The sequence below is a fragment of the Lepus europaeus genome, chromosome 17 (assembly GCF_033115175.1).
Source record: "Lepus europaeus isolate LE1 chromosome 17, mLepTim1.pri, whole genome shotgun sequence".
NCBI classification, from domain to species: domain Eukaryota; kingdom Metazoa; phylum Chordata; class Mammalia; order Lagomorpha; family Leporidae; genus Lepus; species Lepus europaeus.
In genome coordinates, this window is record NC_084843.1 from 25922095 (window position 1) to 25947301 (window position 25207).

Consider the following 25207-nt stretch of genomic DNA (forward strand, 5'->3'; position numbering starts at 1 on the left):
CCCACCCACCGCACATCCCCATCACACCACCCCATGGCAGCCCCACCAGAGTTCCCAAAAGTCAAACAGAAAGCACCCCCACAGGTACACACAACCATTTCACAGAGGAGGAAGCTTAGGTTCAGAGGGGGCAATGACCCAGCCAGGACCACACAGCCAGTCAGTAGCCACGACTAGAACCTCAGGACCCAGCTGTCACGGAAGAAGCCATCTAGGGCGGCAGAGGCTGGGAGGCAGGGGAGCCAAAGCCCAGACAGGGCGGGCAGGGCTGAACTGCCCATAACCCAAGAGCGGGACACTCTTTCCCAGGACCCAGAACAGCCGAGCAGTGTGGAGAGGCACCTCTGCCCTCTGTGACAAGCCTCCTCCAGCTCTGTTCCCTAACTCATATGCCCCCCACCCCCAAGCCTTCCCAGAACTTTCCATGCCTACATGGAGGGGAGAGCTCTCAGGCCACCTGATGTCCCAGGTGGCCCAGCTTCGGGCCAGAGAGGGACAGCCCTCCATGGCTCTGGGAGAGCCACGGGCCCCAGCTTGCCTCTCTGTTAAATGGGCACTATTTGCCAGGAGGCCTCCCGCTATGGCCCCTCTCCCCAGCTCATGGCTGGCAGGGCTGACCGTGAGCACTGCAGCCAGGGTCTGGGCAGGGCGAGGCCGTCCTCTGCTGCCTGTCACCAGGCTCCCCACACAGCAGGGCAGCATTTCCGGGGGCTCACAAAGAAACAAGCAGAAACCCAAAACCCACAAACTGAATAAATAAATAAATAAAAACACGACAAAGGGCTGGTCTTAGCCCAGGGAAGCTCCCACACACCCTTCAACCCAGGGTCCTCGCTCCTCCTGGACAGGTGACAGCCTCTGAGAAGTGGCCCAGGCCAGCACTGAGCTGTGCAAGGCCAGGCCAGAAGGGGAAGCTGCAAACCTCTTCTCAAGAGACCCTGACACAAGGCAGATCCGCCCCTCAGCCCGCACCAAAGGGTCACCCTGAGCAGTGGCGTCCCGTGAGATGATCGGAGCAGAAAGGCTACGCCAGGACCTGGAGCTCTCTCCGCCATCCACTCACCCAACCTGGGCGGCGGGCGCTGTGGCTTGGAGACTGCACCCGGCCCAGGGGAGAAGCACCCACTGGCCGCCTGGCCCCAGCCGCAACAGGCAGGAAGAGAGCGAACAGGAAGTGGGTCTAGGTCACAAGGAGACAGTGGCTCAGGAGCTGCTGTTGAGAAGGCTGCACACTACTCAAGGGCAGCTGGCTGAGGAAGCAAATGGAGGTTACAATCCAGTCTGCACCCCACCCGCCAAGCCACAGGCCCTAGCTCAGGGCCGCATATGCCCAAGGTACATGTTCTTCCGTTCTCACCATGGTGCCAAGCAGGCCAGAGGGACCTCCTAAAAATCCGCACCAGGTGTCCCAGAGGGCTGGCACAGGTGAAGCCCAGTTTAGTCCCTCAGCACGCAGGGGGAGTCGGGTGCACAGAAGGCAAAGCGGCCTCCTCCCTTGCCCCCACCCAGCGATTGGCTTCTGCCCCCCACACCTCCCCACCTGATCCCCTCCTCTACCCAAACCTCCAGGGGCCTCAGTGTCCCATGTTTAATGGAAAAGGGAAAAGTTTCCAAAGTGAGGAAGACGGGCCCTGCTGGCTTGCCGTGTGGCAGGCTAGGCGCTGCGGTAGGTCTTGATGATGTCCTTGATGGGGCGGCGGCAGATGGGGCAGCAGGCGTGCAGAGCCTTCTTGAGGCGCAGGCCGCAGGCATAGCAGAGGCACATGTGACCACACGTGTAGATGACCGTGTCCACCGCGTGTTCATAGCAAATGGTGCACTCATCGCTCCACTGGCCCATGCCTGGGGTCACTGGTGACTCGGGCAGGCTCACCGGCGAGTTGGGGGCAGTCCCTGGGGGTGAGGGAGCACGTCGGGAAGGGCGCCTGGCTGTAGGTCCCTGGGAAGAGCAGCCCCTGGCCTCCTCTGTCCCCGTCTTTGGAGGGCCACTGACTGACCCCTGTGACCTGACTTCCAGGCACAGGGAAGAGGCTAAAACGGGCGGCCCCACTTCAGACCACTCGGCCAGTCCAGGGGCCAGGGTGGCCATCAACAGTGAGAGGAAAAGAAAGGAAGACGCAGGGAGAGGACCCCCCACATTTAAGGCCGGGCCCTCCTGTCTGGTGCTCTTTGGAGAAGCTGCCCAGCTGGAGACAGGAGGATACACCCAGAAGACACCCCAACAAGGGCTCACTGAACCCAACTCCAGCTCTTCTCAGTGCCAGCCCTGCCCCTGGCTGCCTTGGCTAGGGGCTCGGGGAAGGTGTGACTCAGTCCCACAGCATCCACAGGGCGGCGGCGTACTTACCACCTGCAGAGCTCCCCAGAGGCCCAGAGCTGCAAGTGCTGAGCAAGGGGTCAGACAGGCGGCTTCCCAGAGCACTGGGTGAGGTTGGTGTGGAGGCAGGGGAACAGGGGAGCGACGGGATGCCCCGTTCGGCCAGGATGGTAGAGCCTGCAAGAGAGAGGGCAGTATTTGTGAGGGGGCAACTGGAGCCACCCAGAGGCCTCATCAGAGAAAGCGCGAGCCGAGTCCCTGGCTGGCCACAGAGCACAGCCCCTGCTCCTTGTTCTCCCAGACTGGGGGCCTACCATGCTCTGGCCTCACTACATCTAAAGTCTCAAACCAGCCCCGGCCCAAACCCAACCGCCACCCCTCCCTGGCAACCTTCACCTTGCAGGGTCCCAGGGCAGAGAATAAAGCCCCCAGCTCCCCCCACGCTCCCCCCTTCGTAGCCCTGCCCTCTCCACTGATGTCCCCAGATGCCACCCACATCCTCTGCACTGGCACTGGCGAGACACCTTCCCCTCCTCCCCCCTGTGCATGTCCTGCCTTCCCTCACTGCTCTCCACCTCCCCACTCTTCCTCAACAAATCCCTATTGAGGGCCCAAAGCTATCAATAGTCATAAAGCTGGGGACAGGACCTTGTCCTCAAAGAGCTAACTGCCCAAGGAACCTCCTGGAGCTATCCTCAAACCCACTCCTCTGGGCAGCCTTGACCCTGCCCCACAAACCATACCACCACACTGAGCTCTGAGCAGGGCACGCCTGACAAACACTAGGCCCGGGGACCACTTGCTCCTTGCACTGGAATCCGGCTTGGTTTCTCCAGAGAAACCATTAGCGTTTTGAGAACAGGAAACCTTACCCAACAGGAGCTAACACAAGACCCTGCACACAAGCAGGTGTTCAGGGAGATTGTTTTTTATTATTAGTTCTAGTGCTACCCTACGACACTTGAGACACTGCTCAGGACACCTGTATCCCATAGGGAGTGCCTGGGGTCCAGTTCCAGCTTCCTGCTAATGCACACCCTGAGAGGCAGATATTGGCTCAAGGACGAGGGTCCCTGCCAACTACATAGGATACTCAGGTGGAGCTCCAGGCTCCTGGCTTCAGCCTGGCCCAGCCCTGGTTGTTGCAGACATTTGGGTAATAAAGTAAATCTTTCTTTCTCTCTCTCTCCCTCCCTCATGCTCCCCATCTCTCTGTCTCCTTGCCTTTCAAATAACCTAGGTTTAAAAAATATTTTTAAAAAATAATTAGCGTTATTCTAGTAACATTTAGAGATGGGTTTTTGACACAGTGGGTTAAATGTCACTTGCAGGGACAGTACTATAGGGGGCGCGGTGGGTTAAGTTACCACCTGTGCACCAGCTCAAGTCCCAGCTATTTTTTTTTTTTTTTTTTTTTGACAGAGTGGACAGTGAGAGAGAGAGAGAGAGAAAGGTCTTCCTTCCTTTGCTGTTGGTTCACCCTCCAATGGCTGCTGCGGCCGGTGCACTGCAGCCGGCGCACCGCACTGATCCAAAGCCAGGAGCCAGCTGCTTCTCCTGGTCTCCCATGGGGTGCAGGGCCCAAGCACTTGGGCCATCCTCCACTGCACTCCCAGGTCACAGCAGAGAGGGGCAACCGGGACAGAATCCGGCGCCCTGACAGGGACTAGAACCCGGGGTGCTGGCGCCGCAGGCAGAGGATATTCTACTTCTGATCTGGCTCCCTGCTAATGCAGCTAGGAAAGCAGCAAAAGGTGGCCCGAGTACTTGGGCTCCTGCCACCCACCCACATGGGAGACCCAAATGGAGTTCCAGGTTCTTGGTTTGGCCTGGCCTGGCCCAGCCTGGGCTGTTGTAGCCATTGTGGAGTGAACCAGCAGATGGAAGATAGATCTCTCTCTCTCTCTAGCTTGTGCTCTCTCAAGTAACCAAAATAAATATTTTTTAAAAATATATATGTTGCTTGGGACACATGCATCTCATATCAGGGTACCTGGGTTCTAGTCCCAGTTTCCTGCAAATGTACACCCTGGGAGGCAGCAGGTGATGGCTCAGGTCCTTGGGTCTCTACCATCCATGTGGGAGATCTGGGTTAAATTCCAGGCTTCTGGCTTTAGCCTGGCCCAGCCCCGGCTGCTCTGGGCCTTTGGGGAGTAAACCAGGGAACAGATGATCTGCTGCATGTCACTCTCTCCCTTCCTCCCTCCCTCCCTTCTCTAATAAATAAAAATAAAATAAATATTCAATAGATGCCCACAGGACTTCCCTTACTGTGTTAATGTTTTTCAAGTTAATCATCATCCTCTTCAGAAACTTGCACCTCTTATTATTTTCACACTTTAGCACACTGGCTAGCAGCTGCAGAACAATGTCTCTAAGGAATCCCAATTTTGTTCCTGACTTTGAGACTACTTCTAATGCTTCACCAGGAAGTGCAAAACAGCCTGCAGCTTCTATGATCCTGGAGTGAGGAAAACAGCATCCTCTGTCCACGGAAGGCCTCCGCAAGCCCAGCTCTCCAGTGAGGCGAACACGGACTCTTCACACACCATCACTGCTTGGTTTCTCCTCCAGAGTCACCCAGCATCCCCTATCGCCGATTCTGACAGCTCAGGGGGGCCACTGAACATACACTGAATCCAGGACAGCTCTTCAACACCCAGCTAGGCCCACTGGTCTCCTGGGACAGCCAAGTCTTAATTTTTTATCTTTAAGCCTCCCCTTGGGTCCACTCTAGTAAACCCCTTTGGGCAACAAAGTATCTGGGAAGCTGCTTATCTATTACTAGATGGCGGTGAGGCAAAAGAGCACTTTGTCCTAAGTCATTTCCTTTCTCTTATCTCCAGGTGAGCGTAGCCAAAGACCCTTTTACCCCAGCCTGATTCTTTCCGATTTCTTTTTACTCCATGCTGAATTCTCACTCAGCCGGATTCACACTCCCTCCATCCTGGTTTCTTGCATGTAACCTGGTATTCTTTCATTCTTTCCTGATTTATCTTCCTTCAATCCTAACTTCTTAGCACACCCACCTCATTTCTTTTTTTTTTTTTTTTTTTTTTGTATTTATTTGATAGAGTTACAGAGAGGCAGAGAGCGAGAGAGAGGTCCTCCTCCATCCGCTAGTTCACTCCCAAGATGGCCACAATGGCCGGAGCTGCGCTGATCCAAAGCCAGGAGCTTCCTCCGGGTCTCCCATATGGGTGCAGGGGCCCAAGCGCTTAGGCCATCTTCTACAGCTTTCCCAGGCCATAGCAGAGAGCTGGATGGGAAGTGGAGCAGCCAGGGACTCGAACCAGTGCCCATATGGGATGCCAGCACTGCAGGCGATAGCTTTACCTGCTACGCTACAGTGCTAGTCCCTCATTTATTTCCATTCATTTATTATCTTTCACTCCATCTTCATTTTTTTTTTGTCTTTGTTTTGTTTGTTTTTGACAGGTAGAGTTTACAGACAGTGAGAGAGACAGACAGAAAGGTCTTCCTTCCACTGGTTCACTTCCCTAATTGGCCGCAACGGTCAGAGCTACACCAATCCAAAGACAAGAGCTAGGAGTCTCTTCCTGGTCTCCCATGCAGGTGCAGGGGTGTGGTGGAATGAGAAGGCCATGCCAAGGTGGCCCCTAGCAAGTGAGCATCAGTTATTCAGGGATGGCTGTGAATCCCACCTAGCAATGGAGCCTGCCTGGCAACAGGCTGTGATTGGTTGGGGCATAGACCTCCCCTTGACCGGATTGGCTGGTCTTGGCTATATAAGCTGTTGTACTAACTCAAATAAACGAGTCTGCGGGCTGCTTGTCTCAAGCCTACTGTCACCCGACACCTACTGTCTGTGTGGTGACTCCGCACCTCTTGCCCCCACCACGCTCCTCCTCTCAGAAACGAATCCACTGAAATATTGTTGAGAAATCAACGGCAACACAGGGGCCCAAGATCTTGGGCCATCCTCCACTGCTCTCCCAGGCCATAGCAGAGAGCTGGATAGGAAGTGGAGCAGCTGGGTCTCAAAGTGGTGCCCATATGGGATGCTGGCACTGCAGGCGCAGGCTTTACCCGCTACGCCCTAGTGGCAGCCCCTTCATTTGGTCTTTTTCAAGAGCTGGACATCCCAATAGATTCGACTGAATTTCACAAATTCCATACTCACAATCACCAACATTACACACACAAACTCATGCATACAGGTACCATGCTGTGGTACAGAAGGTACAGCCACTGCCTGCAATGCCGGCATCATGTTCCGGCTGCTCTGCTTCTCATCCAAGTTCCTGCTAATGGCCTGGGAAAAGCAGGGGAAGATGGCCCAAGTGCTTGGGCCCATGCTACCCACATGGGAGACCTGGAAAAAGCTCCTGGCTTCGGCCTGGTCCAGCCCCAACCGTCGTGGCCATCTGGGGAGTACGAACCAGTAGATGGAAGATCGGTCTGTCTCTCTCCCTCTCCCTCTCTCTCAGATTTTCAAATAAATAAATCTTAAAAAAAAAAAAAAAAACCACACAGGGGGCCTGGCATTGTGGTGCATTAGGTTAAGCTTCTGCTTGAGACACAGCATCCCTTATGGAAGTACCAGTTTGACTCTCAACTACTCTGCTTCCGGTTCACCTTCTACTAATGTGCCCAGGAAGGCAGAGGAAGATGGCCCAAGCTTTGGGCCCATGCCACCCATACCACCCATGTGGGAACCCAGATGGAGTTCCTGGCTTCAACTTAGCCTAGATCTACCTATTGTGGCATTTGGTCGAGTGAACCAGCAAGATGGAAGATTCATAATGTCACTTTCTCTTTCCCTTTCAAATAAATAATTTTTTTCTTTCTTTTTTTTTTTTTTTTTTTGACAGGCAGAGTGGATAGTGAGAGAGAGAGACAGAGAGAAAGGTCTTCCTTTTTGCCGTTGGTTCACCCTCCAATGGCCGCTGCGGCCAGCGCATCGCGCTGATCTGAAGCCAGGAGCCAGGTGCTTCTCCTGGTCTCCCATGAGGGTGCAGGGTCCAAGGACTTGGGCCATCCTCCACTGCCTTCCCGGGCCATAGCAGAGAGCTGGCCTGGAAGAGGGGCAACCGGGATAGAATCCGGCGCCCCAACCGGGACTAGAACCGGGTGTGCCAGCGCCACAAGGCGGAGGATTAGCCTGTTAAGCCACGACACCGGCCTCAAATAAATAATCTTAAAAACACAAAATCAGGCACCTGGAACCAATCCAAGATCTACAGACAGAATTAGAATCTCTGCAGATGGGTTGCAAGAATCTTCACTTGAACAGATTCTCCAGGTGAGCTAATGAAACCAGCCCAGGCTAATAGAGTGGTTACCAGACCATGGACACCTGCTGGCAGGGGCCGTGGGGTAGTAATACAGGTTCAGAAGAAAAGATTTCTGGTCAGTTTGGAAAAGCTGTATACCATAACCAACACCCTCTTCTTAATTCGCACTGCCTATTGAAGGCTGTAATAAACAATCCTTCCTCCCCTTTTAGAACTCAAAATGTTTTCATCACATGCACCCGTTTTCAAAGGACAACCACCGGCATCCATGGAACATTCCGGGAGGCAAGGCCTGCACCGACCCACATTCCCCCCAGGCCCGCAGCTCTCAAGTCCTCCCCCTCGAGGGCACCTGCTCAGGGATCCCTCTCGCCCCCGTGTCGGGCGTGCCCCGCACAGAGATCACGTGACCGATACACCCACCCGTGTTTCTCACTCGCACTCACAGCCCTCCTGAGGCGCCGGGACCCCTGTTCTCATTTTGTACCAACACAAGCCTCACCTCAAACAGTCGCTGGTGGAAACATCCACCCGTGTTTAAGCGGCACCTGGGGCGTGTGTACGCCGCTCCGTACGTATCCCTGAGAAAGCAGGTGGGCCCGACTCTGGGCCGCACTTTTAATCACCCGCCTCCCCAGGTGGGCCTCCTGACCGCCCACCTGTGATTCCTTAGCAAGGCCCTGGGCGCGGAGGGGCTGAGAGTTTGCTCACTGTCCCTACCCGGGTCGTCCCTGTGTCCTGGGCAGGCACTCACCGAGAATGCGGACCTGCGTGATGGCGCCGTGCAGGCCGAAGAGCATCCAGAGCGGCTGCGAGGCGTCCACGCACAGCTGCATGCCGGCGGCCGCGCCGTTGTGGCTGAGGTGCAGCTCGCCGTCCGCGTTGACCACCAGGCCCAGGATGTCGCCGCTGTGCAGGGGCCCGGGCACGCGGCACACGGCCCAGAACTCCTTGCGGTCCACCAAGGCCTCGGGGCTGAAGGGCAGGTCCGCGGGCCGCAGCGTGCCGGGGTCGCACGTGGTGACGCCGAAGGACAGCGCGCCGGGGCGCGCGCCGCCCGAGCGCGTGACCTTGACGAAGATGGTCTCGGCCACGCGCACGGGCCGGCTGGTGAAGACGAGCGCGCGCTCGTCGCGCCCGTGCTCCAGGCGCGCCACCGTCTGCTCGTCCAGGATGCGGACGTGCGCGCCGGCGCGCAGCGCGTGGAAGCGCAGGTCGCCGTCGAGTTGCGCGGGCAGCGCGCGGCTGTGCTGCGAGTTGAGCGAGTTCTGCGGGATCGGGCAGCCCGTGGCCGGCGGGCCCTCGTCGCCCGGCACGTTGAGGTCGCAAAGGCTCACGGAGAGGCGCGCCTCGTCGGCTTCGCGCCGCAGCGACGGCCGCCGCAGGGCGGTGAAGGAGCGCGGCCGCAGGCAGTCGGGCAGCACCAGCTCGCTGTCTGCGGCGGGGAGGGCGAGAGAGGGGCGACCGTCACCGGGGCGCCCGGGGAAGCGCGCGCCGCCCACACGCGCGCCGGACGTCCGAGGGCACGGAACATGCCCAGGTCGTAGATGAGGTTTCCTCAGCCGTCAGGAAACAAGGCTATCAGGACCCGCTCACTGTTTATCAAAGCAGTCAGGTTGCATGGACAGGCACCAGACTTGAGCCCGTAGAACGCTTCTAACTGCTTCAGTGCTTAGGAGAGCTTTCTTGGTCTGTACCTCTAATTTTTTAAATATATATATATAATTTTTAAACTTTTCAACCCCGGATCCCAGCTCTTTAGTCCCTAGCACCTAGCGTAGCGTGCAGCACAGCCCGTGAATACCTGTGGAAGCCACGGATGACTCCTCAACAGGAAGGCACCATCCGGACCCCACAGCCCCCTTGGCTCACTCTGTCCCCCCGTAACCCTAACAGTTAACTTTTGAGTTGCCCTTGCCACATGCTGGACAGTGAGGCTGAGAGAGCTTCAGCAGATTCCTCCCAGACCCCCTTTCATACCATACCAGTAATACAAAGTGTGCTTTGTAGAAAACACAGTTCAGCAAGAACTGACCGCCTGCCACCCAAATGCATTTTTATTACTTGGATGTATGACCTGTCAGCCTTTTGAAATGCATTTTGGTTGCTTTTTTAATGCAAGCGTTGAGTCATGCTAAATAGACACCAGTTTTTTAACCTCTTACGGATAATAAATCACTTTGAAAATACGGTGATAGCTTTGCCCTATCTCACCAGAAAAAGCATTCTTACTCGGTTCTGTGCGTCTCAGAGCACACAACTGCACAAAGCCATCCGCCAGCAAGGATTTCCAACTAAGAACCTAACTACGCAGCTCTCCTTTGTCACAGCTCGTTTTTACCATATCCCGAACACCTCCCTGTGCCAGTAACTGTTTCCAAAACCATATTCTTGGCACGACGAGTTACGTCCTGCTTTATGCAGTCCTCTCAGAATGAACGTACTTGCCACGCAACAAGGGTCCACCCCTGAAGCAGCCCGTGGAGGCGTGCCCATTTCACAGATGAAACCAAAGCGCTTCCATGGCAGCCGCGGGGGGGGGGGGGGGGGGGGGCAGGACGCAAGCAAGGCCCGTCCTGCTCCCAGCACCGCATCCTTCACTCCCAGTCCCTCTCCTCCGGGAGTCAGTGTCCCCCGATTTCCCTGGCACCACTCTAAGCCCTGGCTCGTCTCACCCTGGAGGCTGCTCTGTGCGCCCAACACAGGAGAACGGAGCCTCACCTCTGCGAACTGCCTAAGGCTGCCGGGTGCTCGGGTGTGGCCATGGAACGTGGGGACGCTGGTCTGGGAGAGACACTCTCTAAATCCCCCCTTTCTGTTCTCCCCAGCCCCTGTTTCCCTGCCCCTTCCAGGAACTGTGGGGTCAGGGCCCTCCCCCTGTGCCTCCTGCCACTCCAGAGAAGCCTCGTGGGGCCTGGCTGCTTGGGGTTTCCCAGCATGGTGCTGGCAAGGAAGAGGGAGCCAACTGGAAAATGCGATTATTCCAGGGAATTGACTCAGTGACAGGGATGGTGCAGAGAGGCAGAGGCGAGGACCTGCATGGGGAGGGGCTGTGTGGGTGGCAATGGCGAGAGCTCCGCCCACCTAGACCTGGGCCCCTGCTCCTCCACCCTCAGGGACTCCAGGCTGTGGCCCTGGGGACTCAGATGTTGGAGAGGGGAACAGCAGGGGAAACAGGGACCAAGTGCTCAGAGCAGCCCTGGCTTGGGTGGATATGCCCACTCCCAGGTGCTCGCCCTCTCCAGAGGCCCGCTAATCTGTCTGTAAGCGCTTCCTTCCCTGGAGCTGACGTCTACTTCCCTGTATTTTTTTTTTTTTTTTGACAGGCAGAGTGGACAGTGAGAGAGAGACAGAGAGAAAGGTCTTCCTTTTGCCGTTGATTCACCCTCCAATGGCCACCGCGGTAGGCGCGCTGCGGCCGGCGCACCGCGCTATTCCGATGGCAGGAGCCAGGTGCTTCTCCTGGTCTCCCATGGGGTGCAGAGCCCAAACACTTGGGCCATCCTCCACTGCACTCCCTGGCCACAGCAGAGAGCTGGCCTGGAAGAGGGGCAACCGGGACAGGATCGGTGCCCCGTACTTCCCTGTATTTAACCCACTACCTCCTGGGCTGCCTATGAGCCCCGTATTAGAAAAACCTCTGCTCAGGGAACATCTGTGAGCCCACACACCTTCCACCCCGTAAACCATGAGCAGAAGCAGACTCAGTACTCCAGCTGCGCCCTGGCCATCACCTTCCTTGCTAGGCACACTGGACCTCTAATAATGCCACCTTTAGGGTTCTTTGGTAAACAAAACCCATACACTTGTAGGCAATGAATTTTAAGTCATCATGCTGGGTTCAAATCCTGGTTCTTCCATTTCCTGTATCTGAAAAGTCCTATGATGGGGCCGGCGCTGTGGTGTAGCAAGTAAAGTCGCCACCTGCACTGCCAGCATTCCATATGGGCACTGGTTCAAGTCCCAGCTGCTCCACTTCCGATCCAGCTCTCTGCTATGGCCTGGGAAAGCAGTGGAAGATGGGCCAAGTCCTTGGGTCCCTGCACCCACATGGAAGACCCAAAAGAAGCTCCTGGCTCCTGGCTTCGGATTGGCGCAGCTCCAGCCGTTGCGGCCAACTGGGGAGTGAACCAGCGGATGGAAGACCTCTCTCTCTCTCTCTCTCTCTAACTCTCCTTTTCTCTGTGTGTAGCTCTGCCTTTCAAATAAATAAATCTTAAAAAAAAAAAAAAAAAAGGCCAGCGCCGCGGCTCACTAGGCTAATCCTCCGCCTTGTGGCGCCGGCACACCGGGTTCTAGTCCCGGTCGGGGCACCGATCCTGTCCCGGTTGCCCCTCTTCCAGGCCAGCTCTCTGCTGTGGCCAGGGAGTGCAGTGGAGGATGGCCCAAGTGCTTGGGCCCTGCACCCCATGAGAGACCAGGAGAAGCACCTGGCTCCTGCCATCGGATCAGTGCGGTGCGCTGGCCGCAGCGCGCCTACCGCAGCGGCCATTGGAGGGTGAACCAACGGCAAAAGGAAGACCTTTCTGTCTCTCTCATTGTCCACTCTGCCTGTAAAAAATAAAAAATAAATAAAAACAAAACAAAAATGTTAAAAAAAAAAAAAAGCCATATGACCCTGAGGACACGTGGAGGACAAGTAGTAGCTCCACCTGCTGGGGTCTCTCCTCTGCAGCAGTGAAGTTAGCATCTACTGAGTGATAGAAAATCTGTATCACTCCCCTAGGAGATGAAGCACCCTCTGCACCTGGTAGAGCACCTGGCACACAATGGCTCTGAGGTCACTGTGGGACATCTTACGTATCACTTACAGGCCACAGGGTTCAGAAGACAGGGCATGGGCTCTGGGGTGATGCTGGCCTGGGCTTAAATGTCCTATCCTGCCCTTGGCTGTTGGCCCTGGGTAACCAACTTTCCTCCCCATATCAAATCGCTCCCCTAGACACCCCTGAGATGCCTTGAAAGGTTGTTGCTGGGATCAGCAGTGGAGTGGGAAGCGCCGGGCACCTGGCAGGCACCTGGCAGCCTCAGGTAGAGTCTGTTAACCAGGGTCAGGTCCACCTGCACTCAGAGCACTGGCTCTGTGAACCTTGATGTTGGACGACATCAGTCATGATGGGCACCTGGGACATAGTCGCCGAACGAAATCACTGCCTAAAGACCAGAAGGAAAAGCTAGATCAGTAGAGAATACAGGAGAAGGGAAGAGAAACAGAGGAAGATGGAGAGAGAGGAGAAGGGGGTGGGGAAAACATGCGTTTGGCCTTGCTTGAAACATGGCTGGAGCTGGGGGCGGGGGGGTGGTGGTGGCAGGAGTCGCTGGAGAAGAGCTAGAGACCGAGTGAATCCCAGAGGTCAACGCGCAGCCCAAGGTTGTCTTCTCTCCCTTCCCCTCTGCCCCTCCAGGGTCAGCAGCAGCTGCAGGCGGCCAGCGGGCTCCAAAATAACCACCCATCCGTGGGCCCAGCTGCGTCGAGGCCCTGAAATAGATGAAACTCGAGCTGGAGGAGCTGGCGGGAGCGCCCTGTGCCAGAGAGACCGCCAAGTCCCTGGCTGAGCGAAGCAGCATCAAGTCAGCGGTCAGGGGTGTCCAGACCCCCAGGCTGTGCAGCCTAAGCCGAGGGACCAACCTCAGCCGAGGACTTTGCCCTAGGGTACAGCTGCGGGAAAGCAGATGGTAACCTGGAGCCCCAAGCAGGGGTGGCCCCCATTTGAAGGCAATGAGTGATGGGAGGGAAATGAGGACGCCCATTTTGGAGGTGTTTATGAGATGGGAACCACGAGGCCTCCGGGGAAGCGGCCAAGGTGGCTCTGCTCCATGTCCCTCTTTCAGGAAGCAACTTGTCTGTGCAGTAAGCGGCCCTCCTCCCCACACTCACCGGCCCAATGTGTGCCCAGCCCTCAGCAGCGGCGTGGGCACCTGGGCCATGGGGAGTCAGTAGCCGGTGGGAGGGTCGAGGGAAATATTTGAATACAACTTAGATACAAGCATCTTGGCTTCTGGATTAGCCAAGGCCTAAGAAGAACGAAGGGAATCCCTTTATCCCTGCGCAGTACTCACTCGGCCTTGGCTAGAATGCCTTGGGGAACAGGAAGCTCACCACCTCCCAGGCTCCCTGTCCCTGTCCCCTATCTTGGAATAAGTACGACTAGCAGAAGACTGTTTGTGCCCTAGATGCACTCCCTGGGGCCCCTCTAGGTCTTCTGTAGGATAAAGATCTCCAATGGGGCTGAGTCCCTGGAAGAGACAGGATTGGGCCTGGGCTGAAAGACAGGAGGCTGGGACTGCAAACTGTTAGCAAACGCCTGGAGAGGGGTCTGCACGGGGCCAGCTGCTGCCCCGAGAGCCGCCTGCCGGTGCCGGGTAACCCAGGCGAGGCCTGGGCGCTGGCGCAGGGGCCTCCTTTGAAGCAGGGCCACCATCAGCCAGGAGTCGTGTTTGTTTAGATTCTCACATCCTGAGCCCTGGATAATCTTTAACCACGGGTCAGCCTGCAGCGCCCAGCGGGCGGCAGGGGCCCCTGTCTGGAAGGAGCTGCCAGCCCATTTGCTGTCTCCATAAACATCCTCTTGCTGGTGCGCATCTGGCATGGGGTAGGGAACAGGGAGGGCAAGGGCTTCTCCCCCTCTCTGGGCAGCGCCCGAAACCCACACCACCTCCGCCTTCCCCCTCTAAACCCACCCACAGGGAAGCTGGGGGGAGCAAGCACATTTCCTGAGGCTCCCAGAGGGAAGGGCGGAATGTCCCGGAATCACCCACAGCACAGGCCCTGAGATTTATAGGATCTGCCAGCCACACGCTCTTATAGATTGTCTGGATCATCTGGCCTTGCAGCTCCCAGGTCTCTCTTCTTATGCAGGAGATGCCTCTCATCTGGCTAAAACCTAGGAGCTGGCCTCTGTGGAACCCCACTGTTGCAGGAGCCCCGGCTGGGGAACTCAGCCCTTGCCCCCAGAAACAATTTAGGGTGCATGGCTCTCCTCTGATCTCGACACAGGGCTCCCCTTGCCAGCTGCAGGACCGGCCCAGGACCCTGTCTCTCTTTTAGAGGGGAGGGGGGTTTTAAAAGGAGGTATTCATTCCTTTGTAACCTAAAGACAGACGCAGCCCATGTGTGTAATCACTAAGAGCGACAGAGCTCATGATGCCCAAATAACCCCAGAGGAGAATGAGACACAGGGAAGTTGAGAAACTGCCCAAAGCCAGGAGTGGCCAAGTCTTGACTCCAGGGGTCTCCCACTTCCAAAAGAAAGGCTTTGTCCCCAACACTGCAAGGCCCCAGCTCCTCCCCGCACCCCCACCCCATTCCTCCGGGGTCTCCAGAACTGTCTTTTGAACCGCTAGGTGGAAACATGAAACGCCCTTTCTGTGCATTGGAAACAGTATTGGGGGCCAGCACAGTGGTGTGGCAGGTAAAGCTGCCGCCTACAGTGCCGGCTTCCCATATGGGCGCCGGTTCGAGTCCTGGTTGCTCCTCTTCCGATCCAGCTCTCTGCTATGGCCTGGGAAAGCAGAAGATGGCCCAAGTCCTTGAGCCCCACCCACGTGGGAGACCCAGAAGAAGCTCCTGGCTCCTGGCTTCAGATCGGTGCAGCTCCAGCCATTGCGACCATCTGGGGAGTGAACCAGCGGGTGGAAGACCTCTCTCTCTCTCTCTGCCTCTGCCTCTCTGTAATTCTGCCTTTCAAATAAATAAATAAATCTTTAAAAAAAGAAAAGAAAGAATAACGGTGCTTCACGTGGCTGAACCTCACGCAGAAAAACGGAGTGCATGATGAAGGACAGGCAGCTGCAGTGCTGGGACCCGCCCCTGGGACCCTGCTGCCGCCCTCGGTCCTGGGTACCTGGAGCTCTCATTCCCCCTGCTCTGAAAGTCCCGTGGGGGCCACAGCTCGCCCTTGGGCAGTAATCAGACTTAGCAGGGAGATCAGACAGACTGCCATCTAAAGAAGGTAGAAGGCCAAATGCAGCCCAGGCTTCTGTGTCCAAATCTCAGCTCCACCAAGAACCCACTGTGTGACCTGGGCAAGTTACCGGGCATGCTGAGCCTCTGCCGCCCTGTCTGCAAAATGGGTAGAAGAGCACCTCTCCTTTCATACAAAGAGGTTTTGTGCAGCCTTCTCGCAGAGCAGTACAACACAGGATGCAACCGCACTGCTGCCATGTGGACCATCATGTGCTCCGGGCGCTCACGAGAAAGCGGCCACCTTAACCAGGAGAGGAAAGGCAGGCTTCGCGGCGGAGGGCAGGGTTTGGTGTAGGGCCCTGATGCAGTTAGCAGACCTCGGGGGGAGCAGAAAGGACGAGCCTGGAGAGTCCCTGAAGCACAAGGAACAGGTCCAAAAGAGGGAAATCGTCAAAGAGGAAGAAGCGCTGAGCGGCACCAGCTCTGTTTCCCATCCTGAGAGCTGGCCCAGGCTCCTTAAACTAATATTTGCCTCTTGGCCCCTAGCAGTAAACCACACCTGAGAGTAAATATTGGTTTAGCCTGGGAAGCGGAAGCCCAGATGGCGGTATGGTCCTGGCGGGGGAGCACACGCACTCGGCATGGCCAGGCCGAGGCACACCTTGGAAGGGAGACCAGACCCACGGCTTTGTCTCCAGGGGCCGGGGCTCTGGGTGGAGGGCAGCAGGCTTGGCCTCAGACGGCCTCCCAGTGGGCAGGTGGGAGTCTTGTACCAAGACCTGGGAAGCGTGCCCAGGGAGGGATAAAGCAGAAAGCCAGGAGCCCTCGGGGCCGGCGCTGAGGCGCAGCAGGTTAGGCCTATCAGAGAGCCGGATCGAAGCCCAATCCCTGTCCCAGCTGCTCCACTTCCCATCTGGCTCCCTGCTGATGCACCTGGGAAAGCAAAGATGGCCCAAGTGCTTGGGTTCCCGCCACCCATGTGGGAGATCCGGATAGTTTCCGGCTCCTGGTTTGGGCTTGGCCATTGTAGCCATTTGGGGAGTGAACCGGCAGATGGAAGATATCTCTGTGTGTGTCACTCTGCCTTTCAAATAAACAAAATAAATATTTAAAAAAAAAAAAAAAACAGGAGCCCCACCTACTGGCCCCCTGGTGCTCTCCCAGGCTCAGCCGTGACCTTTCTGCTCCGCCAGCAGGTCTCACTCTGACCTGAGCAGCCTGGAAAATCTGCAGGCCAGGGGCGCCTGGCTTCTGGGCGGCTGGAGAACTTGGCCGGGCCCCTCCCCACACCTGGGCCTCATTAGCCACAATTCTCCTTCCTGACCAACTTCACAGCTCAGGAGCTGCCAGAAGCCGCCTGTTCCCGGGCCTCTCTCCTGTGATGCACACACACACACACACCCTCCTGTGATACACACACACACATCCTCAGCTGTGCACACGCCTCGGCTCCACGAGTCACCTGCTGGTTTTTCTGCTTCTTCTCTTCCCTCAAGGATCTGCTCCCCACTGATGGCTAATTTCCCTCACCTTTGTGGCTCTGCACACCCCTCCTGCCTGACCCAAATTGTTCCTCCCCATCATCTATCTTTTTTTTTTCCTGCCTCCCTTGCTTCCTGCCTTGAAGCTTATCTCCTACAGGAAGTCCCCCTGGATTGCTCCCCAGCCACAACCCCCACAGTTTTACTCTTCAGACCACCCTTAACTGCAGAAGGGGATGCAGACCACCCCACAGTAGTTACTGATGTCTCCCCACTCCTCAAGGAGAGTGGCTGGGTTTCCTCTTGTCTGACTCTCCTGCATGGTGCCTGAGCCGGGGCGGGGAGCGGAGCAGAAGAGCATCCAGGAGGCCCCTAGATGTGGACTCTTGGTTGGTCGGCCTTCTGCCAGGAGCCAGGGCTCACGTTTCTGAGAGGAGCAAGGAGACCTTGAACCCAGGGTAGGAGCTTATCTCTCCCAGTACTAATCACCCCATAAAACCTGTGTGTACTCCACTGCCGGTGGCTCCTTCTTCCTGGAGGTAAGAAGCTATTATTCTTGGAGACACCAGGCCAGGCTTGGGCCAGGGTGCTCGGAAGCAGGAGGGTGATCTGCTGAACTCCAGCTCGTGGCCAGGTAGCCTGCAAGACCTGGAGCAGGCCTGCCTGGCCACAGCTGGCAGCAGCATGGGTAGAGCAGGCATCAAGCGAGGAGGGGGCAACGCCGGCCCTGCCTCTGCCCACTCCCATCCTGACTTGCCTACCTACTCTGTCTGTAATGGGACAGGCAACCATGATGCCTGTGGTGTGAGGAGCAGGTGCAGGCCAGGGCGAGGCATGGAGAGCCGAGCAGATTAGACACTGGCTTGGGGGGGCAGTTGCCCCAGGAAAGACAGCACATCCTTGGCATGACCAAGATGGACAGTGACATTGTTCAGAAGAGGGAAGGGGGGTAGGGGGAGGCACGAGCCAGAGGGAGCAGAGGGCAGAGGGGGACAGAGGTGAAGCGAGGGGCAGGAAGGGGAAGAGAGACAAAGGAGACCCCCGAGAGCCACAAACGCGAGGATGTGCCAGGCGTGGTGTAGGAGAGGGGGCAGCAAGTGGGAGGACAGGGAGACGAAGGGACCCCGCGGCTCTCCAGGGGAGCCGCATGCAGAGGGCAGGGGTGTGTAGGAGGGAGAGAGCAGCACGCCCGGCTCAGACAGGCTCTTGGATGGATCTCCTTCTCACTCGGGGGAAAAAAATACAAATAAAAAATCCATTTAGGAAGAACAAAATGAAGAGATATTTTAATCTCCTAATTGAATTTAGGAGCCATCGTGGGTGTTTGAAAATGCCCAGGGATTACGGTGATTTACGGCCGGGATGGAATCAGCCGGCCTCGGCCTTATCGGGTGCACAGAGAGGAGCGTGCTGGGAGGCCGAAGGCGGCCGAAACGCTCTGTGCAAACCCATTTATAGTCAAGGAGGGGAACAGGCCCCGGCCAGGTCGGGTGCCTGGGCACTGGCCCCAGGGTGGGGCTTTTCCGGTTATTTACTCCACGCTCCCCTCAGTGCCTGAGTGTTGGGAGCCCCACGGCACCTGACATGTTCCCCTCCATCTCCACCTGTCCTAGCCTCCTGGAACATGCGGGCCAGCTCCGCCTCCTCTTCCGAGAGGCCCTCCTGGACACCATCCTCCCGCGCTGACCTCAGCCTCCTTTTACCTGTGCTCTGACTGCAGGTGATGGGAAAGGCGTTGCTTTTGGCATCAGAACACCCAGCTGAGGTCCCCGCCCTGCCACATCCCTAATGGGCAAACCAGGCCTTCCGCTGGCCTCACTCTTCTCCCTGCCCAATGGGAATAAACACTCCTCAAAGGCGCCCTCTGGGTAGGAACTCCTCGCAGAAGGGGCCTGGGGCACAGCGGTTAGCAATTCGCCCAGGGAGCCAGCGGCAGCTTCATCTCCCGAGGCTGCTGCCCATGGAACTCACCCCACCGGCCCCCTGCTCCCCCGGCAAGTCCCCGTCCCCTCCCATGCTTCCACACGCCCCAACCCACCCTGCAGATGGTGCTCGGAGAGGGGCCAGCCGTGTAAAACCCGCCAGGCGTGCGGGCAAAGGGATGAGGAGGCACCTGGGCAGTCCTGGTGGGATGCAAAGGGGGACCAGGGAATTCTTCTCCGGGAGGGCCTCAGGGAAGAGGTGGCTTTGGAGCTGGGGACAGTGAGGAAGGGCACTCCCTGCTTGGTGAAAAGCAAGAACACGGCCCTCCTCCCCGCCACGACCCCGTAACGAGCCTGTGCCTTTCTCAAGAGCAGAGACATCTTCTCTGTCTTCCAGCACGTGGCTGAGCCTTGGGCCAAGTCAAAGGATCCCAAACCCACTTCACAGGCGAGAAGACTGAGGCTCAGACAGAAACAGCCGGGCGGAAGCTCAGACCGAAGGTTTGGGGCCCGGAGGACACCAGAGCAGCACGAAGGTGCTTACTGGGCCCTTGGCAAGGCACCACCCCTCCAGCACGAGCAAGCTGACAATCGGGGACGACCAGAGTACGGCGGCGGCTCCGCACGAGGCAGCTCCCCAAGCCCGCGAACAGTCGCTAGGACACCTATCTCACAGAGGAGGAAACGGAGGCCCGACACCCTGGAGCCGCGGGCCTCGGGGGCGGCCTCTGGCTGCAGGTGCACCCCTTTCACAGAGATCACCCATCAGCCCGGGGCGGGGGCTCCTTCAGTTGCTGACACCTGGAACAGCCCGTCTCGGGCTCCTAACACGTCACTGTGACTGCAGAAAACAGAAAGTTCCCAAACTATTAGTTAATAAAAACTGCCTCCTCGTGTTTGGAATGCGACAAACAGAAAGGCCTCTGGCCATTACTCATCCCTTTTTACTTTCACTGTCTTCTTAGCTCAAAGTGTTCTGAAAAGAAGGGCCTCACTGGTTCTACACTCTGAAGTCAGAGAGGGGGAAAACACATCTCCAACCACCTTCGCGGCATGTTTACAGGGACAAGGGCTTGGGAAGGGAGAAGGAGCAAAGCAGGTAGGGTGGCTGAGGCCAGTCGTGGTGCCCAGGACTGTGCCAGATGCTTCACTCCCAGACCCGTCAGTTTAATCTTCCCATCGACCCACGCTGTAGATGAGAAAGCCGAGGCTCACGCAGGCTCCGCCTGGAGGCGAAGCTGTGGCTGAGGGGCGGCGGCGTACCCTGAATCCACATGTGTGCACACACAAGCTGAGCGAGGTGGGAGGACGGAGCAGTGTCAGGGCTCAGCACCCAGAGACCAAGGGCTGCACCCGACACGGCACGGCACTCACCCAGCAGCTGGACGCCCCGCGTGAGGCCGTAGACATCCACCAGGGCCCAGAGCGGGTCGGCGGTGCGGACCCCGTTGAAGAAGAGCATGGCGGCGGAGTCATTGATGCGGTAGAAGACACGGCCCTTCTTGTCCACCCAGAAGGCGATGATGTTGCCCTCGTTGGCAAACTCCTCAGGCAGCGCCTTGGCCCAGAAGCCGCTCTGGGACACCAGGTCAGGGCAGGCGTACTTGGGCAGGGAGTCGGGGTGAATGCGCGACGGGTCCTTGCTGGTGAAGCCCAGGCGCAGGGCCCCGCTCCAGCAGCACTGCTTCCTGGTGATCTGGTGGCACAGGAGGCTCAGCCCACCATCCCACTCTGCTAGTCAGATGGGGGAGGTGGGGGCGGGGGGCCTCGCTCTGCTGACCACCCTCGGCACCCTCCCTGGGGACCCGCCACTATCGGCCTTCCCCTCCCCCACCCGCCCCCTGGCCTGGCCCAGTTCCTTGTCACACAGGCAAGGCGTGGAGGGTGGGAGTGGGAGGGATGGGAGGCCCACCTTCAGCCTGACTTGCTCATAGATGAGGACGGGCCGGTTGCTGAAGGTGATGGCGTTGCAGAAGCTGGCCTGCCTCTTGACAGCCTTGTGGCTGAGGTCCATGAGGATCTGCGAGCCCTTGGTGTGTGGGTGGAAGAGCAGCGGCGTGGCCGGGAGACCCCCACCAGGCAGTGCCGGCGGGCAGTGCTTCTGCTTGTGGTGGCATCGGTGAGAGGCAACCGGGAAAGGACCCCCAACGGAGTCTGCAAAGGAACAGGCCACAGAGTCAGAACTCGATGGGGCCAAGAGCCGAGCTGGGGTCCCCTAGGACAGGGCTTAGGCAAAAATGGATATTGCCTGCTGCCCGGTACTTCCACACCCAGGGCCACCTTTGACCTCCATCCTCTCCTGCAACACACAGCAGCCCCTGGCCCGCCCCCGTCTGGCCCGGTCCTTCGCCCACCACCTCCCGCAATGTTGGCCGCCGTCTCGCAGCAGTCTCCACTCACAGCCACCAGCACCCTCACTTATCCCGTCATCCCCTCCAGTGAGCATGCAGTGTCTGTCCACTGAGCACCCAGCTCTGTCCTAGGCATAGCAGCTGTGGGCAGGAAGCCCACATGTGTCCTGTCCATGGGAAGAGTGGCCCAGGTGGGGAGACGGACATGGGCAGAAATTGTGAGGCTTCCTGGAGGAGGCAGCAGTGTCCCGGAAGCTAGGTTGGCAAGGCTGGGCTGCGGTAGACTGTGGGGCTCTCACTGGAGGCCAGAAGTAGGGGTGATACTCCCTTGGCCACATCCCTGCGTTCCCCCAGCCCCGCCTCTTCTCTGCTTTGCACCGCTCCCCCATGCCTGCAGCGTCCTGGACACAGGGGCTCCATAGCACTCAGGATCCACCTCAGAGCACCCAGCACACCTGCTTCGACAGCCGATAGTCAGCTCAGCCCAAGCCGGGCAGGGCTGGGCTGAGAAGATATTCTAAAAAGCTTCACAGACTGTTCAGGTGGTAGGGCAGGGGAGAGGAGTGCACAGGACTAGGTGCTGGGTGGCTGTGCATGACACTAACTGGCTGTGCCCTTCTTTGGCCTCTGCCCTGTGGCTTTAAGACAAGTGTGGGTGGCACCGGATTGCACGGACACACCACGGTGGGGCTGCGGGCCGGGGCTCAGGCCCAGCGGTATTCACTCACGCCCCACCCCCAGCCCCCTCCTGTCATCTTACATTTTTTTTTTCTTTCTTTGCTTTCTTGGGAGACAAAAAGACAGATAAAGAGAGAGCATGTTCCCATCCACAGGTTCACTCCCCAGTGTCCACAATGGCCAGGCCTGGGCCAGGGCCAAAGCTGGGGGCAGAGGCCAAAGACAGGAGCTGATAACTCAATCCAGGTCTTGCATGTGGGTGGCAGGAACCCAATCTTTTGAGCCATCACCACCACCTCCCAGGCTCTGCCGAAGCAGAAAGCTGGACAGCAAACCCAGGACGCACGCGTCGTCACTCCTCGTAACCACTAGTCCAAACTCCCACCCCGCCTGTCTTCTTGAGGAAAGACAGCCGTGGAGGATGGGCTAGAAGGCAGTGGAGGAGGAGAAGGCCACGAAATGTGACAGAGGCCTGCTGGGATGCTTCAAATTTTGGTCCTTCCAGGCAGGAATTTAAGAATGCAGAGAGTGGGCTTGGCCAGCATCCGGCCAGCCCAGGGCCTTCCACTCCCTAGAGTGGGGGAGGGGTTTCCAGACAGAAGGCAGTGGGGAGGGAGAGGACCACGGGGAACCGGGAAGGCGCCACCTGCCTGGGCCAGCTGCACACCCCTTTGCGCCTCTGCCCCTCCTTTCCCAGAGGCCCCCAGGCACCAGTCTCCACTGCCCACAGCCTCTGGAGCAGCTTCCTGCACACCAGGTGCAGGGGTGGCACAAGAAGGAGCCCCCATTCCTCACTTCTAGGAGACAAGATGTCCCTGTCTCTCTCTCTTCCTTTCAAATAAAATAAAAATGAGGAAAGAAAAATTAATTTTTTTGTATTTACTTGAAAGGCAGAGTGACAGAAAAAGAGAGAGAGAGAGAGAATCTTCCATTCACTGGTTCACTTCCCAAATGCCCTCAGAAGCCAAGGCTAGGCCAGGCAGAAGCCAGGGGCCCAAAACTCCAATCAGGTTTCCCACGTGGGTGGGAGAGGCCCAAGCATGCATTAGCAGGAAGCTGGATCAGAAGGAGAGCAGCCAGGGCTTGAACTGGCGCTCCAAAATAGGAAACAGGTATCCACAACACCCACCCCAATAAAAATGTTAAAAAAAACACCTGCTGATGAAGGTAATACTACATACATCGTACAGGCATACAGCCATAGGTAGAGATGAAAACATCAAGAACAAAGCACCTGCTCTGAGAATGGACAGTGTGCAGGAGATGCCAGTGAACCACTGACATGGAAACAGTTACGCTGCGGAATAAACCAGTGTAAAAGAAAAGCCTACTCAATCCACAGAGCAACCGCTGCACTGTTCCCTTCAAAACCCTTCCTCCCCTTCCTCCCTTGTCCATTTTCATCAAATTCTAGGAAGTACAAACTGAGCCATAGTGCTCCAAAGCAGTTCAGGGGGTGCCCGGGGGTAGGGAGACTGGCAAGGAGCACAGGGCATACTTGGGGCTGAGCCATGCCCACTGCCTTCATTAGGGTGATCCTGCATACATGTACACAATCATATGCTTGTAGCACGTGGGCTTTGGGACACTGCAGTAAAGGGGTTTTTAAGCCTCACTGAGCCCAGCTGCTGCTTAGAGCCTCTCCTCAAGGGTCCCCATCCCCAGCCTCCATGCAGAGCCGCTGAGCCAAGTGCAGGGCCTCGGCTCTCTTCTGCACTTCCTCTCCTTCCCACCCATCCCTGTTGGGCTCCTGGGTTCTGGGAAAGGCACAGAAAACACTAGCTCCAGGCAGAAACCGTAGAGACACCCAGGGGCCAGAGACACAGGCCCTAGAAGGACACGCCCACCACATCCTTTCCCCAGGGACAACCCTTGTACTGGTCACCTGCCAGTTCCAGGTTGGGTGGGGCAGAGAAGGGGCAGCACAGGTCCGGCACACTGGCTGACAGCAGAGCACATGGAGCACGTAGGTGCAGGCAGGACCCGGGTGCTGGCAGCACTGTGTGCACCCGGACATGTGGCCTGCACAGACCCACTCATGGGAACACATGGAGGCAACTCAGACAGACCCCAGCTGACCCTGAGACCAGGAGGACCCAGAAATTGACATATGTATTGTGCACACACGTGTTCATGCCCACGCATATGTGCAAAACTGCCACCTAACACATGTTCCTTTCACACATGGCCCCTACACCCCTGTTAATGACAGCAGCCACTTCTCGAGCACCACAACAAGCCAGCCTCTGAACTGGGCGTTTTGCCTGCACTTGCTGGGTTCACCTTGACCACAAACTTAGGAGACAGGAAGGGACACTATCAACCCATTTTACAGATGACAAATCTGAGTCTTAGATTCAGTGCCTTGCCTAAGGTCACACAGCAGGTAGGTCAAAGATCTAAGAGCCAAACCTAGCAATCCCACCCAAGAACTGTGACACTGGCCATTAAGCAATAATAACAAGGAAAATAATTTAATAATAATGAAAATTATGGGTTTGGTGTGCTGGACTCATTTTTAATGCACGTTAAAATAGCCATAACTTGTAAAATATGATGAAGAAATGTTTATCCAGGAGCCACCTAACATCTTGTAGGGCACACTGAGGACATGTGGCATCTGGCACAGAAACGCAAACCGTGTCCTCAGCCCTCATGTTGCTGGAGGGACACAGCCTGGGGCAGCCACCATGGACCAGGGTTTGGCAGTTTCTAATGAAGTCCAATGCCTACCAGCAGGCACGCTTCTGGGCACCTCCCCAAAAGCAATGAACCATGTCCACACGATGACCTGAACACAATGTATAGCAGTTTTATTCATAACAACCGAAAACCTGGAAATGACTCAAATGTCCTTCAACTGGTGAACGGGCAAATAAAATGCGGTACAGCTACTACTACTACTCGGCAGGAAAAAATGTACTGGTCACACGGTGGGGACGAACCTCAAAAGCAGCCTCCGTGACAGAAACCAGATGCAAAGGCTGCACCCTGGGCGCGCCCATCTGTGGGACATCCTCTAGGGGGCTCAGGGTGTCCAAGCGTGGGCGAGCTTGGGGGAGAAGCCCACAGAGGGAGTTCTGGAGGTGCCAGGAAGGTTCTGTTTCCTGAGGGTGGTGGTTGCTCCATCACACGTGGGTTGCAAAACAGTGCGATGTACCGCGTATCCCCTCGACCCCCCAGTTAACAATTCGAGCAATGACTCACAAGCCAGGCCTTCACGGGTGAAGGGAAGAGAGGCTGGGATATGTGGCCACCACAGTAGCCCCGTCACTGCACCCTGGGCAGTGCCCA

At 57.0% G+C, this 25207-nt stretch overlaps 1 protein-coding gene across 1 annotated transcript in view; it reads right to left on the bottom strand.

Annotated features, from left to right (window-relative positions):
• Nucleotides 1-1578: 1578 nt before the first annotated feature.
• The window catches only part of NEURL1 (neuralized E3 ubiquitin protein ligase 1), a 78611-nt gene continuing 54982 nt past the window's right edge, over nucleotides 1579-25207 (bottom strand). Inside the window, exons 2-6 of the mRNA XM_062214617.1 lie at nucleotides 20797-21038; nucleotides 20259-20580; nucleotides 8330-9010; nucleotides 2348-2494; nucleotides 1579-1893 (exon numbers count right to left, since the gene is read on the bottom strand). Coding sequence (XP_062070601.1) covers nucleotides 1655-1893; nucleotides 2348-2494; nucleotides 8330-9010; nucleotides 20259-20580; nucleotides 20797-21038 — 1631 coding nt within the window. The 3' untranslated portion in view covers nucleotides 1579-1654. The remainder of the gene's footprint in view (nucleotides 1894-2347; nucleotides 2495-8329; nucleotides 9011-20258; nucleotides 20581-20796; nucleotides 21039-25207) is intronic.